A 14,092-nucleotide genomic window follows, 5' to 3' on the forward strand; every position below is an offset into this window, starting at 1 on the left:
TTCACCAAAAATCAAATTAACATTATGTTCATATGAAAAAAATCACATACATTTATTAATATCTTTAGTTTAATAGTTTAGAATAATTCTTTCCAATTCTAAATATCTATTGTTAGCAAAAGGTGGCAACACTGCACTCTGGGAATAAACAGGCAGTTCTTTATAGCTCATGCGGGAGTAAGTTGTCTCTCTTACTGCTGCTGTTTTGTTGTGCTGCAAACGTATTGTGTTTTTCATATTAAAAATCTGATTTTAATACCCACAATGTTGGCTACCATTGCTAAGAAGAAATGCATACAATATTCACAGGAATATTTGAAATATGGTTTTGTGCCATCGTTTGCTAATGAAACTATTTCTATGTGCTTATTATATGAAAAAACTTTCAGCAATGATGCTATGAAGCTGGCACAAATGAAAGACCACTTGGAAAGAATCCATTCTGATAAGAAAAACAAAGATTTTGAGTATTTCAAAATACTAAAAGAGAAATTGAGAGTTCGGCCAAATTTGAATACATATGTGAAGTCATCTGCTAGTGTTGATAGAGAAAGAGGACTGAAGACATCCTACAGCATCTCTCTTAATATTGCAAAGAAAGGCAAACCGTATACTATTGATGAAGAGATTATAATACCAGCTATAAAAGATGTAATTGAAAATGTTATGAAGAAAGACTTTCAACTAGTTTTAAAATGCATACCATTAAGTGCAAATACTGTGCAACGATATATTGAGGAAATGGCCAATGATGTGGAAAGAACTTTGACCTCTGAGCTCCAGCATTGTAAGTTTGCTATTCAACTTGATGAATCAACTTTCAGAAGTTCAAATCTTCTCATAGCTTATGTTAAGTTTCATAGCCTGTACCTGAATGACACTGTTGATGAATTTCTATTTGCTAAGTATCTTGAAACTAATTCAAAAGGTGAGACAATTTTTTATGTTTGCAAGATTATTTAATATTTCAGAGAGGAAAGCATAGCATTCCTCTCTGAAATATTACTGCAGTAGCTACTGATGGTGCACCTGCTATAGTAGGCTATTACAGAGGATTTTTCGGTTTTCTGAAGGAAAAGGTTCCTAAAGTGCATACTGTTCACTGTGTTCTACACAGGCAGCATTTTATAGCCAAAAAACTGAGTGACGAACTTCATGATACTCTAAAAGTGTGCATCAGTTACAATTGTTCAAGCTCAAACAATCATAATGGCCTTTCAAGTAAAAATGGAGCTATTTAAATCTTCACTGGCATGATTCGATTTTAAATATTTTTCAAACTTGTGAGTACTAAAAGAAAATGAAAAGATTTCTGACTGTGATTTGGAGATATATATTAAACATCATGATAAATTAAGAGAAGACTTTAAAGCATGTTTCGAAGACTCTGAGAATATGCATGTTCCCGAATCCATCTGATGTAAAAATATATAATGAAGGTAGAGAACCTGGCTTAGAAGATGAACTGAGTGGAATATGTGTAGATCTTAAAGCTAAAGCATTGTTTAAAAAATAAAAACCTCAGTGAATTTTGGAGCAATAACAATATTGCCACTAAATATCCCAAGCTCAGAGCAGAAGCTGAACCTTTCTTACTTGCATACCCAACTTCATACATTGTTGAAGCTGGTTTTAGCCACGAGCGCAATTTTGACAAAACAGAGGAACAGACTGAACTTGGAAAACAGTGGTGATTTGCAACTAAAACTTACCAATTTTCAACCGAATATCAATAATCTTGCTGCTTCTCTTCAGACACATCCATCCCACTAATATCAACTATTTTAATAAAAAGGTATGTTAACATATTTTTAAGGTATTCATAAGTCACAAAATGGTAAGACTGTAAGAGGTTTTTTCATCCAATATAACTTATGTTATGTTTTCAAAGATAATTGTGTATTTTATATATTATGACACATATGGTTGAAGAAGTACAGGCAAATTTCCATCTATCCATAATTTTGCTATTACGAATCAGTGGAAAATATCTCCTTTTTCTTTTAATGTTATTGGGTGGATTTTATAACATATGGGAACTATAAATTCTTTTGTTGGGTTGTTATGCAGATCTCCTTATTGCTTAACATCAGAAATGCAAAAATGATTTAATGTTTTTGTTAAATACTTAATCTGGGGATTGATAAGAAGGCAAATATTGTATAAAGGGTTCGACGGGATAAAAAGTTTGGGGACCCGTATTCCAGCATAAATAAAACAATGATTAATTGAAAAGTCTCTTGCTGTAGTGTTTAATGAACTGAGGCCATAAATACCTGACAGTCTCACTCAGTAGTCGTGCGTAAAAACACAAGACTACTAAGTGAGACTGTCAGGCATTTATGCTGTATGCAAAATCTCAGTTTGTCATATTGTGTCCTTGCATAAGAGTCATGTTTAAAGATAAACTTGTGTTCTTCATTCCATACAAAGCAGTGATCAATATTGGAATTTTAACATTAAAAGGTTGATGCAAAGGAAGAAACAACTTATGAGCACTCAAAGAATATAAAGACCAGAATAAACAGTAGAGAGAGCATGCCATGCTCTTGAGTAAAAGAATACATGTATTTGAAAAAAAAAAACCTATTAAAATAATTAAAAATTAAATTAATAATGTTTAGGTGCAATATAAACAAAATGAAAATGAACTTGGATTAGACNGAAATTTAAAATAATCGCGTAATTGTTTGTTTAAAAAATTTTAGTGTTCTTTATATTAAATTTCAGTGTATGAATTTTCTAAATTCATTTGTAAATTATATTAATGCGAGAACGAAATGAAAGTTTCGTTTCTCAGAATTTAAATTGCGAATTTTAGGATTTTAATACGTCCGGACACTCAGTCTACTTTCGAATATAACTTTTAAGCTAATTCAGTTAATTCCCCGACTCGTCGGGAGAATGCGTTGATTAATCAATTTACAAATACGCAAATTTTCGCACGAAATAAAAACATTTGTTATTAAAATGAAAAGTCGAGAAACTTCGTGTATTATCGTCGATCAAACTGAATAAATGTTCGAAGAAAATGAAATTTTTTTTCAAAACCTTGTTAATAAAGCCACCAGAAATGAAATGAAACTATATTGAAACACAGATGCTGTTGTGTTTTCATTTTCTGTCAATGGATGACTCGAAAAAGATTCCTCAACAATAATTTTTCAAATTATGTTCTGGAACGAGAGTTTTAGCAGGTTTGATTGCTCAAATACTAAGATACTCTATCTAAATATTGATAATATGAAATAGTGGTTAATGTAGTTTTCGGGTTCACTTTCTTTTTCGTGTTTTGCTTGCCACTGCATAAGTTATTATGATACAGAATTTCGTTGACTGTTATTTTGTATTCCATATACTCGCAATTATCCTTGGAATTCTAAAAGATAATGACTGTTGATATACCCGCACACAATTGTTAATTTCTCATTAGAATCTGTATGAAAATAATAATAAATCAGAATTTGCTTATTACAAGGTGTTTTGAGCTCTAGTCCCTTAAAGATAGGAGTTATCTTTTGACAATTTACAATTTTCTTAGTAAATGAAATGAAGTCTCGGAACCCTTCTGTACATGAATTGTGGCAAAATGACTCGTATTTGGTGACGTATCTAAAACGGTTGTAGAATTGCTTTTGTAGACTAATAAATTCAATCAGGTGTAATATATACTAATATCCATTTATATACGATTATTACCTTAAAATTCACTTTGAAATTTTATAAGTTTATTTCACTTAAAAAAAATATTTTCTTTATTTCTTCATTTTCACCGAATACAGAAATTCCTTTGAATCACACATCATAATTATGTAAATAAAATCTGTCTGACAACACGTATTTTTTTCTGACTTAATTTCAAAAACTCCAATTTGATTCCTTATAGTTTGTTTATAATATAGAGCACTGCAAGAATGGCCGAGCGATCAAGGTGGCAGCCTACCGCTCTGGGGATACGGGGTCGAAAAATCCCCAGAAATGGTCCCGGCAGGTGGTCCTCGACCTCATATTAACAACTCTAAGTAAATTGTCTCTGCTTCGCCAAATGGCACTACAGAGTACAAAACAGATTGTATTTTAGTCATAGGTCTGGTCTACCACCCAGTAATCACTGAGGTGTTAAGTGCTCTGGCTCTGGCGATACAACCCAATTGGGACCAACCTTCCTCGCTCTGAAGTTCAACCCTTTTACAATGCCATACAGTTGTGTGCAGCGTGTATTGCACTTAGAGTACTCTACTAATGTGAGGCCAGCTCTTAATCCCGATCTGGCCTCGGAACCACCTCAGATCAACGTGTCGTGCGTGCCTCGCCCTCGGTACCTTACCCCTGACCTCCTATAACAACTTATACTTGTGATACCCGTCGCTCAGAGCCTGAAGCAACGACTGGCTGTCAGAGTAAACTGTGACACGGGTGTTATATTCAGTCTGATTGACTGACTGTATACCTGAACTCTGTCATTAAAGACGCAGTACGTGGCACCTACTAAGCTACCGTCTTTAGAGCCATCTGTGCATATTTCAACACCACTGTTTGTAGGTTCACCGACATCCCAATCTAGTCCTTTCCTATATACAGGGTGGACTCTCAGTATGTCCGACTGATATCAAAGTTTGATGACTTGGTACTGTACATATGATTACAATGCTTCACTTCTAAATCTTCTATTGTTGTCCTGTAGAAGACTGCCTGTTCATTGACCACCAGCGGCAATGATAGCAGCCCGGCCAAGACCAGAACCACTTCCGTAGACACAGTTCTGTATGTTTTCGTTATCCGAAGGGCGGCGGGCCTCGGAATCGTTAGCAGCGTCCTACTCTGTTTGACGTTGATGGATTCCTCCACCAAATACCACAGGCATAGCAGATCACACGCTTCAAGCTCATCTTATAGATGGCCCAGATCGCTTCACCGCTAAAACCATAGTCCTGTCTAGCTAGTCTCGATAGTGCCGCTATCGTGAGGTTTGTTCTTTCTCGAACACTCCTCAGATGGGGCATCCAGCATAAAGTCTGGTCGATGATAAAACAGGTATTTACTCGTTCACCCTTCAGTATCCCCGCGTTTCTTTATGCAGCGTGTAGCGAAATGACGTCACGAGCAGTGTTGGCCAATTAGAAACCAGTTTCAGTATGTTCGCTGTAAAGCGCTGCATAAAGAAACGTGGAGTTTATTGGTCGGCACGCCAACACTCCTGCCCGGGCCTCTGATTTCTCAGGGCTGGAGGATAGCTTATGCAGCTCTCCCCAGCGAATGACTTGTTCTATTGCTTCGTTGCCGCGAATCGCCATTTCATGTCTACTTATGCCTGCAGCTGGACATTTGGAGGACAAGCAGTGCCGGCCCGAGGCAAGTTTTAAGATGGAGCGAGATCCTTTTATGGCGCCCCTAATTTATACCCTTTAATTTTCTTTACCATTGAGGTGCCCACCGGGATTTAGCGCCTGGAGCGGCTGCTCCGTTCGCCCTATGGTAGGGCCGGCTCTGAAGACAAGCCTCAATGCAGTGTCTACAAGAACGTTCCAGAGGGGTCAGGTCGTGCATGATCTGACAAACCTCGCACTTGTCTGGTACTCTACTAAGCAGTCGTTCAGGAAGCTCCTGACAAGAGAGGAGGGTGGTCGTCAGGTTTGCCTTCCGCAAGGTGGGTGGTCCGTCCGAATGTCGGGCCTCATCTCTCGCCATCCGGCCGCCCAATTGTGGGCCTGGCCCAACCCATAATAGGCCTCTTAGTGCCCACAGAGCAGAGTTAAAAAATGAGCACTGCAAGATTTACCTAATCCAATGTTTCCAAAACTTGCTTGGTTCATTCACGTTGCCTTTGGAATTTCGGGTTCTCAAATCAACCCAATCTAAGTAAACGTAATTATTATAATTTGTCCTAACAACTTAGTAGTCATTTGAAAAACTTGAAAGAAAAATAATAATAATACATTATTACTAATGAGATACATTTGCTGCTAGGCACTATACGGCTTCAAACACCCCTTAATCGGAAGGGACGCGATCGTCTGTTGTCGTATTGTCTTATCTATGCGAATCTGAGATTTTGATAGCTACCACGTAAAGTTGTATTTGCGCAAATCTGAGTTGTCATAAATGGAGTTAGGTTTTGTTGAACTTTAGCACAGTTTATACCATGCTGCCAAACTTCATTTTTAATTTCATGCCTACAGAAGAAAATCTTACTGAGGTGTCTCGATAAGACTTTCTTCTGTAGACACCAGTTTGTACAAGATCTTAGGATTGAACGAAACAAACCATCCTAGGTCCTTGCAAACATCTCCATATCTTTCGGAAGGTATATTTAACACAAAGCGAGTGGCTTGAAAAATAAGTTATCCAGAGTGTCTAGGTTGAGTCAAATCAATTTCATTAGACTTAAACTTCTGCAATAGAGGAATTGCTTTCAATCTTTGCTTGATTGCAATTTTTGTTCATTTTTCTCCTCCACAGTAACAACTTTTTCTGAAGACAAACTTTCCTCTGCGTTTTTGAATGTATAGTACCTGCACATATTGTTATATGTACAATACAGTACTATACATTCAAATTACTATTATACTATATATAGTATATATATAACTACAATATGGATTAGTACTTTTGTACAATAGTAACTGTGCACTTATTCTTACTATAAAACTACATCCAGTTATATATAGTACCTCTGCAGAGATATTCAATACATTTAGTGGTTTGAACAGATTGCAATGTCATCAACTGCTGTAGCCTGGAGTATTGTGTTTTTCTTGAAAATTTGAAATACTGTAGGTGTTTGGAAAATACTGACCTAACTTGTCAATATGATTTTAATCTTCTAAATTAGAGAATATAAAAAGATTTTTGGTTATTTTTTGCAAACATTTCATACAAATGCAGATTTAAGAATTTTCATATTCTTTTTGTAGTTTCTAGCTATTTATATATAACAAATTTTTAGGGTTATTTTCATGCATTACCTTTTAAGAAATATTAATGTAAAAAATTAAAAGTTATATCTTATTTGCTTATAGAGCAGCAAATTAATAGTAAGACAATGAATAGCTGGTAAATCACAAGTAATTGTTACACAAAGGTTTTGTTGAAAATATTGCTTATGCTGGATTGGTACCTTTGTAAAATAGTAACTGTGCATTTAATTTTACTATAAAACTACAACCAGTTATATATAGTAAGCTGGAAATCAATTTTGATTGGCATCTTCATTCCCATTGCAATGATTTGTAAATTCTTTCTCTTCTCATTTAAATGTGCATCATTTAATAATATAAAAAGTATTATTACTATTTGAAAGATGTGTATTGTAAAAATTCAATTAAAAAATAGATTAGAGTTCTTCCCAGAACTATTCTCTATTACAATTTTATATAAAACATATTAATTATATTAATTTTAAGCATATTCTAAAATGTTTTAATTTTAAATATAACAATAACACAATGCACTGTGCATTAAGACAGAAGACAATTGACTTACAAAGTAGACAAGATGCACAGAACAACACAAAATTAGACAAGTGAATGGAGCAACCAACAGCAGCCAAAAAAGAAGTTTGCAAATTACACAGTTATAATTATGTACATGTATATCTTGATACATTAGATGTGTAAACGATAAATAATACTAAATAATGCTTGTTTTTCTAAAGAAACGTGCAAATACATCCTAATCATTTCTATTATTCTAGCAAATCAAATATTACAAGAAGTTATAGGTGAATTTGCAATGTCTGTGTAGTTTGTGAGAAAAAACAACAAGACAACAATGATAGAAAAACGTTTTTATTGTGCTAGTGGACTTATGAATGAGGATGGCCAAGTAGACAAAACATAAAAAAATGTAGGAAAGATAAGACACTATTAAACAATGCTACTTCAGTAATTACACAAAAACAAAAACTGTTATCCTCACGAAACAATAGCCTCATTAACTGTACAAGTAACTCGTAGGGAGGACATATGTACATACGGGTCCAGCAGTAATGGTACAGGATAGGATGGGGTGGAGGAGGAATTGATGCTCTCTTGCGCATGCACACAACTAGTCACGGGAATGGTCGTCATAAGTACGTCGACTCTCCTGCAACAGTCAAGATGTGGAAGATGGCTGTATCAGTTTAATGGCGAATTACGTTGATATTATAGTCTTTCCCGGTGGTGCCGGGTGCCGTCTCTGCCGCTCTCTGTCAGATGGAGGCCGTTCCACTACTGCCCGCTTCCATTCCCCTATCGGCATCATCTCTGGCCAGATGGCTACCGCAGACAGGAACGCAACAGAGACGGCACTAGGCATCACAATTAAAAACACGCAGACGGGACAGATATTTTCAAATACATTGAAGTGTAAAGCAGAATATAAAAATAGCACAGAATTTACTACATTATTAATCTTAAACATGGCTTTTAAAATATGCTTTCTGAAGAATAGAATACATTTCATCATTCTTTTCAACATATCTTACATAATTGTCATGCCAGTAGTAGTTTTGGAAATGATTTTTTTTGTCAAATTTTATTGTATCTTATTTTGTTCACAAAAACAGGGGTTTGAATCTGCCAAAAGATATTGATGTTGAAAAGTTTGATAAAAATAAATGCTACTGTTAATTGGAAAGTAAAGTTAGTACATAAGAAAGCATACAGAATGATGACAGTTGAAAGATTAACATTAAATTGTTTATGTATTTAAGAGTGTACACATTAAATGCCTTTATAATTTTTTTAAAATATTTAGGAATTTTTTTTATAAAGAAAACTGGCATATAAATGCCAAATCAAAAAAGTTATACTTGTCTAAAAATCTGTTTTTTTATTTATTTATTTATTGAAAATGTGCCCCTGTGGGGTAGTCGAAATTTCATTACAGGACGTTTATTGTGCCGTGAAGGGTCGTTAATCACAGTGACAGATTATGTACACATTAATCAAATTATCAAATATATTGATACAAACTTTTAGCTGTACAATGACAAAATTTTTTATATAATTTTGCTTTAGAGGCATTTGTACAGTAAATACAATGACGAAGTATCATTTAGAGAAACGCAAGACAATATGTGCTTTTATTTTTGGCAAGTCGGAACACGGCGGGTGCCCACCCGCCGACGAGATAGAGAGAATGCGACTATGCACCCGTGCTCTGTTTAAATTAAGAAAATAATATCTTACAGAAAAATTTGTACAGTACTTCATAAAAATTTAGCATGCATTTTTTACAAGCAAACTGTTTAGATTCGTTGAGGTGCGACATGCAAAAATGGATAGCGAAACATGATAAATTTTTTTACAGTTTTATTAAACCCCCATTTTAATTTTAAGAAAAATTTGTACTCTTTTTTTAAATAACCACTATTTCCTTACATTACGGTTTAATTTCACGTAAAATAATAACTTCTCATCCGCGACTTGTTTAAAAATTACGTAGAAAATTGTCAACACGGTCTGTTTAAAATCAATTATAAAACTCCAAATTTTTCATTTGGGATTAAAGGAAAAATTAACAGCAGCAATCTGTCTCTCTCGAATGTCTTCGCCTAACAGATGTTATTGCACCAGTATGACTGGTAAAGAGAAATTATAGCACTCATAGCTTCATACTTTATGAAATTGAAATTCATCTCTGTATAGTTGTTAGTAATTTGTAAAGACTGAAAGTTAGGGAAAGCTAATCTGTCTTATAATAATAATAATAATAATAATTTGGTGTTTTAGTAAGCTTCTGAAATTAATGTTTTTAACCCTTGAATTATTATATCAATTAGAAATATAAAATATATTAATCATTCTTAAAGGAAATTACAGAATAAAATTATGAAAAAAAGAAAATATGATTAATTATTATTATTATGTACATAAATAAACCATTTACTGTACAAAATTTGGAAGACAAACATACTAATAAAAAAAGAATGACACAAAAGTTCAAGGGTTAAAATGGCAAAAAAAAAACAACTTTCAATTTAGTAAAGGCATATAAACACAATTAATTAAACTTTCACAAACATCGATAATTAGCAAAAGATTGTACTATATCCAGATAAGGACTTACGAACTTTTGCACAACTAAAGCTAATTTTGTACTTTTGGCCGGACCGTCCGACGGCGGGGCCAGCTTCGGTCATGCAGAAATATTATTTACAACAGAATTTTTTCCACTACTCGCAACATAATGGAATTCGACCGGAAGTATGTACACATCTTAATTGCTATGCAGAATTAGCTCGACACGCACTTAAGTAATGATCAAACGTTTACGGCCTCACAACCTTCCCACTCGTCCTCTTCGGATTCCGTGTCCAGGTCATCCAGCGGGTCATTGTCACTGCCGACTTCGCCATGACTACTGGCTGTGTCGCTGGCACTGAGACTGGGAGTCAGACTCTCGTGGCTCGGACACGAAGAATCGTTGGAAAGTTCCGAAACTTCGCTGAAGAACAGTTGAACCTGCCAAAACAGAAATCATAATTTATCATTCTATGAGAAACATGTCTTTAGATTCTAAAATGTTCACCAGAGAATTGATACCCAATTACAGTAGAGCATTGATTATCCGACCTCCGATTAACTGTCACATCGGTTAACCGACTGTTCTAGTCCGCAAATTTCAAATGTCCGCTAGGGATGTGGTGCTACAATATTTGGCTATGTCTTGGCTACTTTAATATTATTTTTCTTAAATTTTTGCACGTTTTAGCTGGCAGCACGACTCGACCATTGAAGAAAGGCCAGTATTTAAACGAGACTTAATTTTCTAATTATGAATGGCTGTTTGTTTTGTGGGCAACAAAATAATTTTAAAATAATTTTTAACGATACAATAGCGACAATTATTATTTTAAAAAAAATTTGTTAGGCTTAACAACAATGAAAATTCAATATGAAGTTCGTTAATAGCAATATAGTAATATACTATTTACAAGGGATATACTAATATACTATACTAATAATATATTTTTTTCATTCTTTTCGGTTATCCGACCAACCTGAGTCCCCCATTGAGTCGGATAATAGATGATCTACTGTAGTTACTAAGAACTTAGTTTTAAATTCATTAATTTTTTAGCAACCAAATTATGTTTTCCTGCAGCAAAATCTCACCTTTTCCTAAAACATATTAAAAAATTCAATTAATGAAAAGCATTAAAATTTTACAGGACTTGATGTAATCTACTGTTAATCACACAGTGCAAAAGTAATCTATCAGGTTTTATAAAACAACCATTTGAGTTAATTTACACAAGTTTTTTCATTTATTGTATTCAAGAGCATTATTTGTCTTCAATGCAGACATTGCAAAAGTACTGAATTAAAGCTCATGGGCAAAAACAATATAGGAATGGCAGGTTGGTCAGTTGCATAATTATAAAAATATTGCCAAAGTCTCCAAATGAAAAGGGTTTAAGCCAGATTCAGACAAATGCTAGTGCTTTTAAAATAGTAATCAAGAGACTCTCTCTAGTTTTTCACACACAAGTTAACTTAGTTAAAGTTAGGTGTCCCAAGTCAATAGTAGGTAAGAAGTCCAAACACATCCTGAGAAAACCAGTTTTTTAAATCAGTTCAGTTTATCACGTTTATCATTGTATCAATCTGGCTGAATTTAAATCATAAGGATGGAGTGATATTTAAAGAACTGTACATATTTAATAAAAAAAATTTATCCTTGGAACTTTGTTATTCATGTATATATGCTAATTACAATGTTCTCCTAGTTTTCCACCAGAGGTCTGTGATGTGTATAAATACAACTGATTTGTACCAGAGTGAGAGTGTGAAGAATTTTTAATGCTGTGTCATTGATGTCGGATCCTCCATGAAAAGGTCAGCGTCAATTGTATATTGTATGTATTTTTTAATGTCATTTTGTCGGTTTTTAAGTTGTTAACCATCTGTCTCTAGCTGGATTATTTTGTACTGACCCAAAATTATTTGTATGGTCAAAATTTGATTTAACTGTACTTATTTGTTTGTTCTGTATTATTGTTTATTTATTTTTGCCAATATTTATTGATATTTTTTATTATTCTACAAAATTATTTTTTAACTTTTTTGTAAACTGTCCAATGGCAATATAGGTCAGTCAGGCGATATTATTTAAAAAATTCACCAAAAATCAAATTAACATTATGTTCATATGAAAAAAATCACATACATTTATTAATATCTTTAGTTTAATAGTTTAGAATAATTCTTTCCAATTCTAAATATCTATTGTTAGCAAAAGGTGGCAACACTGCACTCTGGGAATAAACAGGCAGTTCTTTATAGCTCATGCGGGAGTAAGTTGTCTCTCTTACTGCTGCTGTTTTGTTGTGCTGCAAACGTATTGTGTTTTTCATATTAAAAATCTGATTTTAATACCCACAATGTTGGCTACCATTGCTAAGAAGAAATGCATACAATATTCACAGGAATATTTGAAATATGGTTTTGTGCCATCGTTTGCTAATGAAACTATTTCTATGTGCTTATTATATGAAAAAACTTTCAGCAATGATGCTATGAAGCTGGCACAAATGAAAGACCACTTGGAAAGAATCCATTCTGATAAGAAAAACAAAGATTTTGAGTATTTCAAAATACTAAAAGAGAAATTGAGAGTTCGGCCAAATTTGAATACATATTTGNGAAAATATTCTTGTTAATGGAAAATTTCTTATTCATTAAAAACTCTTTAAAAACGTCCATGTTTCCACAATGCTAACTCCACGATCTTTAACTATATAATATGAAGCAAATAAGGCTACGGTTACTATGGATGCGAATTCTGATGAAATTTAGTTCAGACGAGTATGTCCGAAATCCTCGTCAGAACAAGGTGGTTACACTATGCACGTTTTCTGATAGTCAGTACGTTTCTGCCTCCCAGCAAAATGGACGAATTTGATGAGTTTTATTTTTCTTGAAAGCCCGTTGATTAAGTTATTGTTGATAGGTGGTGGGAAAACAGAGCATGTTAACCACTTATTTTCCGCAAGAGACGATAAGGGAGAGGTTCCAAATGTTATATCAAATGTTATATCAAATGTTATATTGTGGGACAATCCATAAAAGTTTTTCGAGTATTTCAGAATGAGACCAAAATGAGAAATATCTCTGTTGTGATAGTTTTTGTCTTTCATGTCCCACAAACACCTATTCTCGAACACAAGACTAATCAATTTCTCAATATCCATGTTGAAAAATCCAAAACACTCGAAATTCAACGTCAGAACGCACGAAAAAATTAAATTCGTTTGAACGCAGGAATGGTTCTGACTACTTCGTGCATGTTCTGACATGCCCTTCGCTGCCAAAGTAAACACTCTCATTGGAAAACGTATTTGTTTCTTCGGACGAATTCGTCAGAACAAAATTTCGTCAGAATTCGTATCCATAGTAACCGTAGCCTAAGAAAGCATGGATGACTTCCGACAGTTAGAAAAAGTTCTGAAAAGATTAAATATCTTCATGATTTCCGTAAACAAGATTATTTTCATCGATAATTTCAGTGAAATGTGCATATTACATGATTCGCACTCCGAAAGCTACAATAGGTAAATTTTTACCACTAAATAAATTGCAACGTTTAAATCAAGGAATAATTCAAATCTTAAAATTACGATACCAAAATATTACCGTACGAAAGATGCGTGTTATTGAAGTTGGAGTGAATCAGAAAATTATTACAAAGCATGAAATGAAGTTACCCAGAGTAATGGGTTCGGCCAGGTCCAAATGGTGCAGGTAATGAAAGACGGACCACCCTCTCTTTTTTTTTTTTTTTTTTTTTAACTCTTTCCGCCCTGTGAGCACTAAGATGGCCTATTTCTCCAAGCTCATTGTGGGTTCGGCCAGGCCTACAATGGGGCAACCGGGTGGTGAGAGACGGGACCCGACATATCCGAACAGACCACCCTCAGAAAAAGTTATGGGATATTTTTTACTCGACCGGATTCGTTCTCTGGTCCTCCGGCGTTTACCATTTTGAGGGCCGATGTCGGTAAGCTGACACCTGAACCATTCGATCATACAGTCATCACATTGTTTCATTGTAATATTTATGATCTAATCAAAATAACAGTAGTTTTCTTGAAATTTTAGTTAAC

The 14,092-nt window shown here is 34.3% G+C and overlaps 2 protein-coding genes across 2 annotated transcripts in view; one reads left to right on the plus strand and one right to left on the minus strand.

Moving 5' to 3' along the window:
- Positions 1-264: 264 nt before the first annotated feature.
- Positions 265-1,516, plus strand: LOC111622742 (SCAN domain-containing protein 3-like). Its single transcript, XM_023365162.1, has 3 exons — positions 265-928; positions 1,012-1,221; positions 1,359-1,516. Exons 1-3 carry the CDS (start codon positions 265-267, stop codon positions 1,514-1,516), a joined length of 1,032 nt encoding a protein of 343 aa, XP_023220930.1.
- A 7,821-nt stretch (positions 1,517-9,337) lies between these two features.
- The window catches only part of LOC111622749 (phosphatidylinositol 3,4,5-trisphosphate 3-phosphatase and dual-specificity protein phosphatase PTEN-like), a 110,620-nt gene continuing 105,865 nt past the window's right edge, over positions 9,338-14,092 (minus strand). The window contains exon 9 of the mRNA XM_023365175.1: positions 9,338-10,448. Within this exon, the coding sequence (XP_023220943.1) occupies positions 10,248-10,448 (201 nt within the window). The 3' untranslated portion in view covers positions 9,338-10,247. The remainder of the gene's footprint in view (positions 10,449-14,092) is intronic.

The sequence above is a fragment of the Centruroides sculpturatus genome, unplaced genomic scaffold, assembly GCF_000671375.1.
Source record: "Centruroides sculpturatus isolate CEXI.00-Female unplaced genomic scaffold, Cexi_2.0 scaffold39, whole genome shotgun sequence".
Classification (NCBI taxonomy): Eukaryota; Metazoa; Arthropoda; class Arachnida; order Scorpiones; family Buthidae; genus Centruroides; species Centruroides sculpturatus.

Excerpts from the sequence above, each read along its gene's own strand:
- LOC111622742 (XM_023365162.1), top strand. The coding sequence starts at position 265 with ATGTTGGCTACCATTGCTAAGAAGAAATGCATACAATATTCACAGGAA. Across the intron at positions 929-1,011 it reads TCTTGAAACTAATTCAAAAG|TAGCTACTGATGGTGCACCT; the intron begins GTGAGACAATTT and ends ATATTACTGCAG. Across the intron at positions 1,222-1,358 it reads CAATCATAATGGCCTTTCAA|AGAAGACTTTAAAGCATGTT; the intron begins GTAAAAATGGAG and ends TGATAAATTAAG.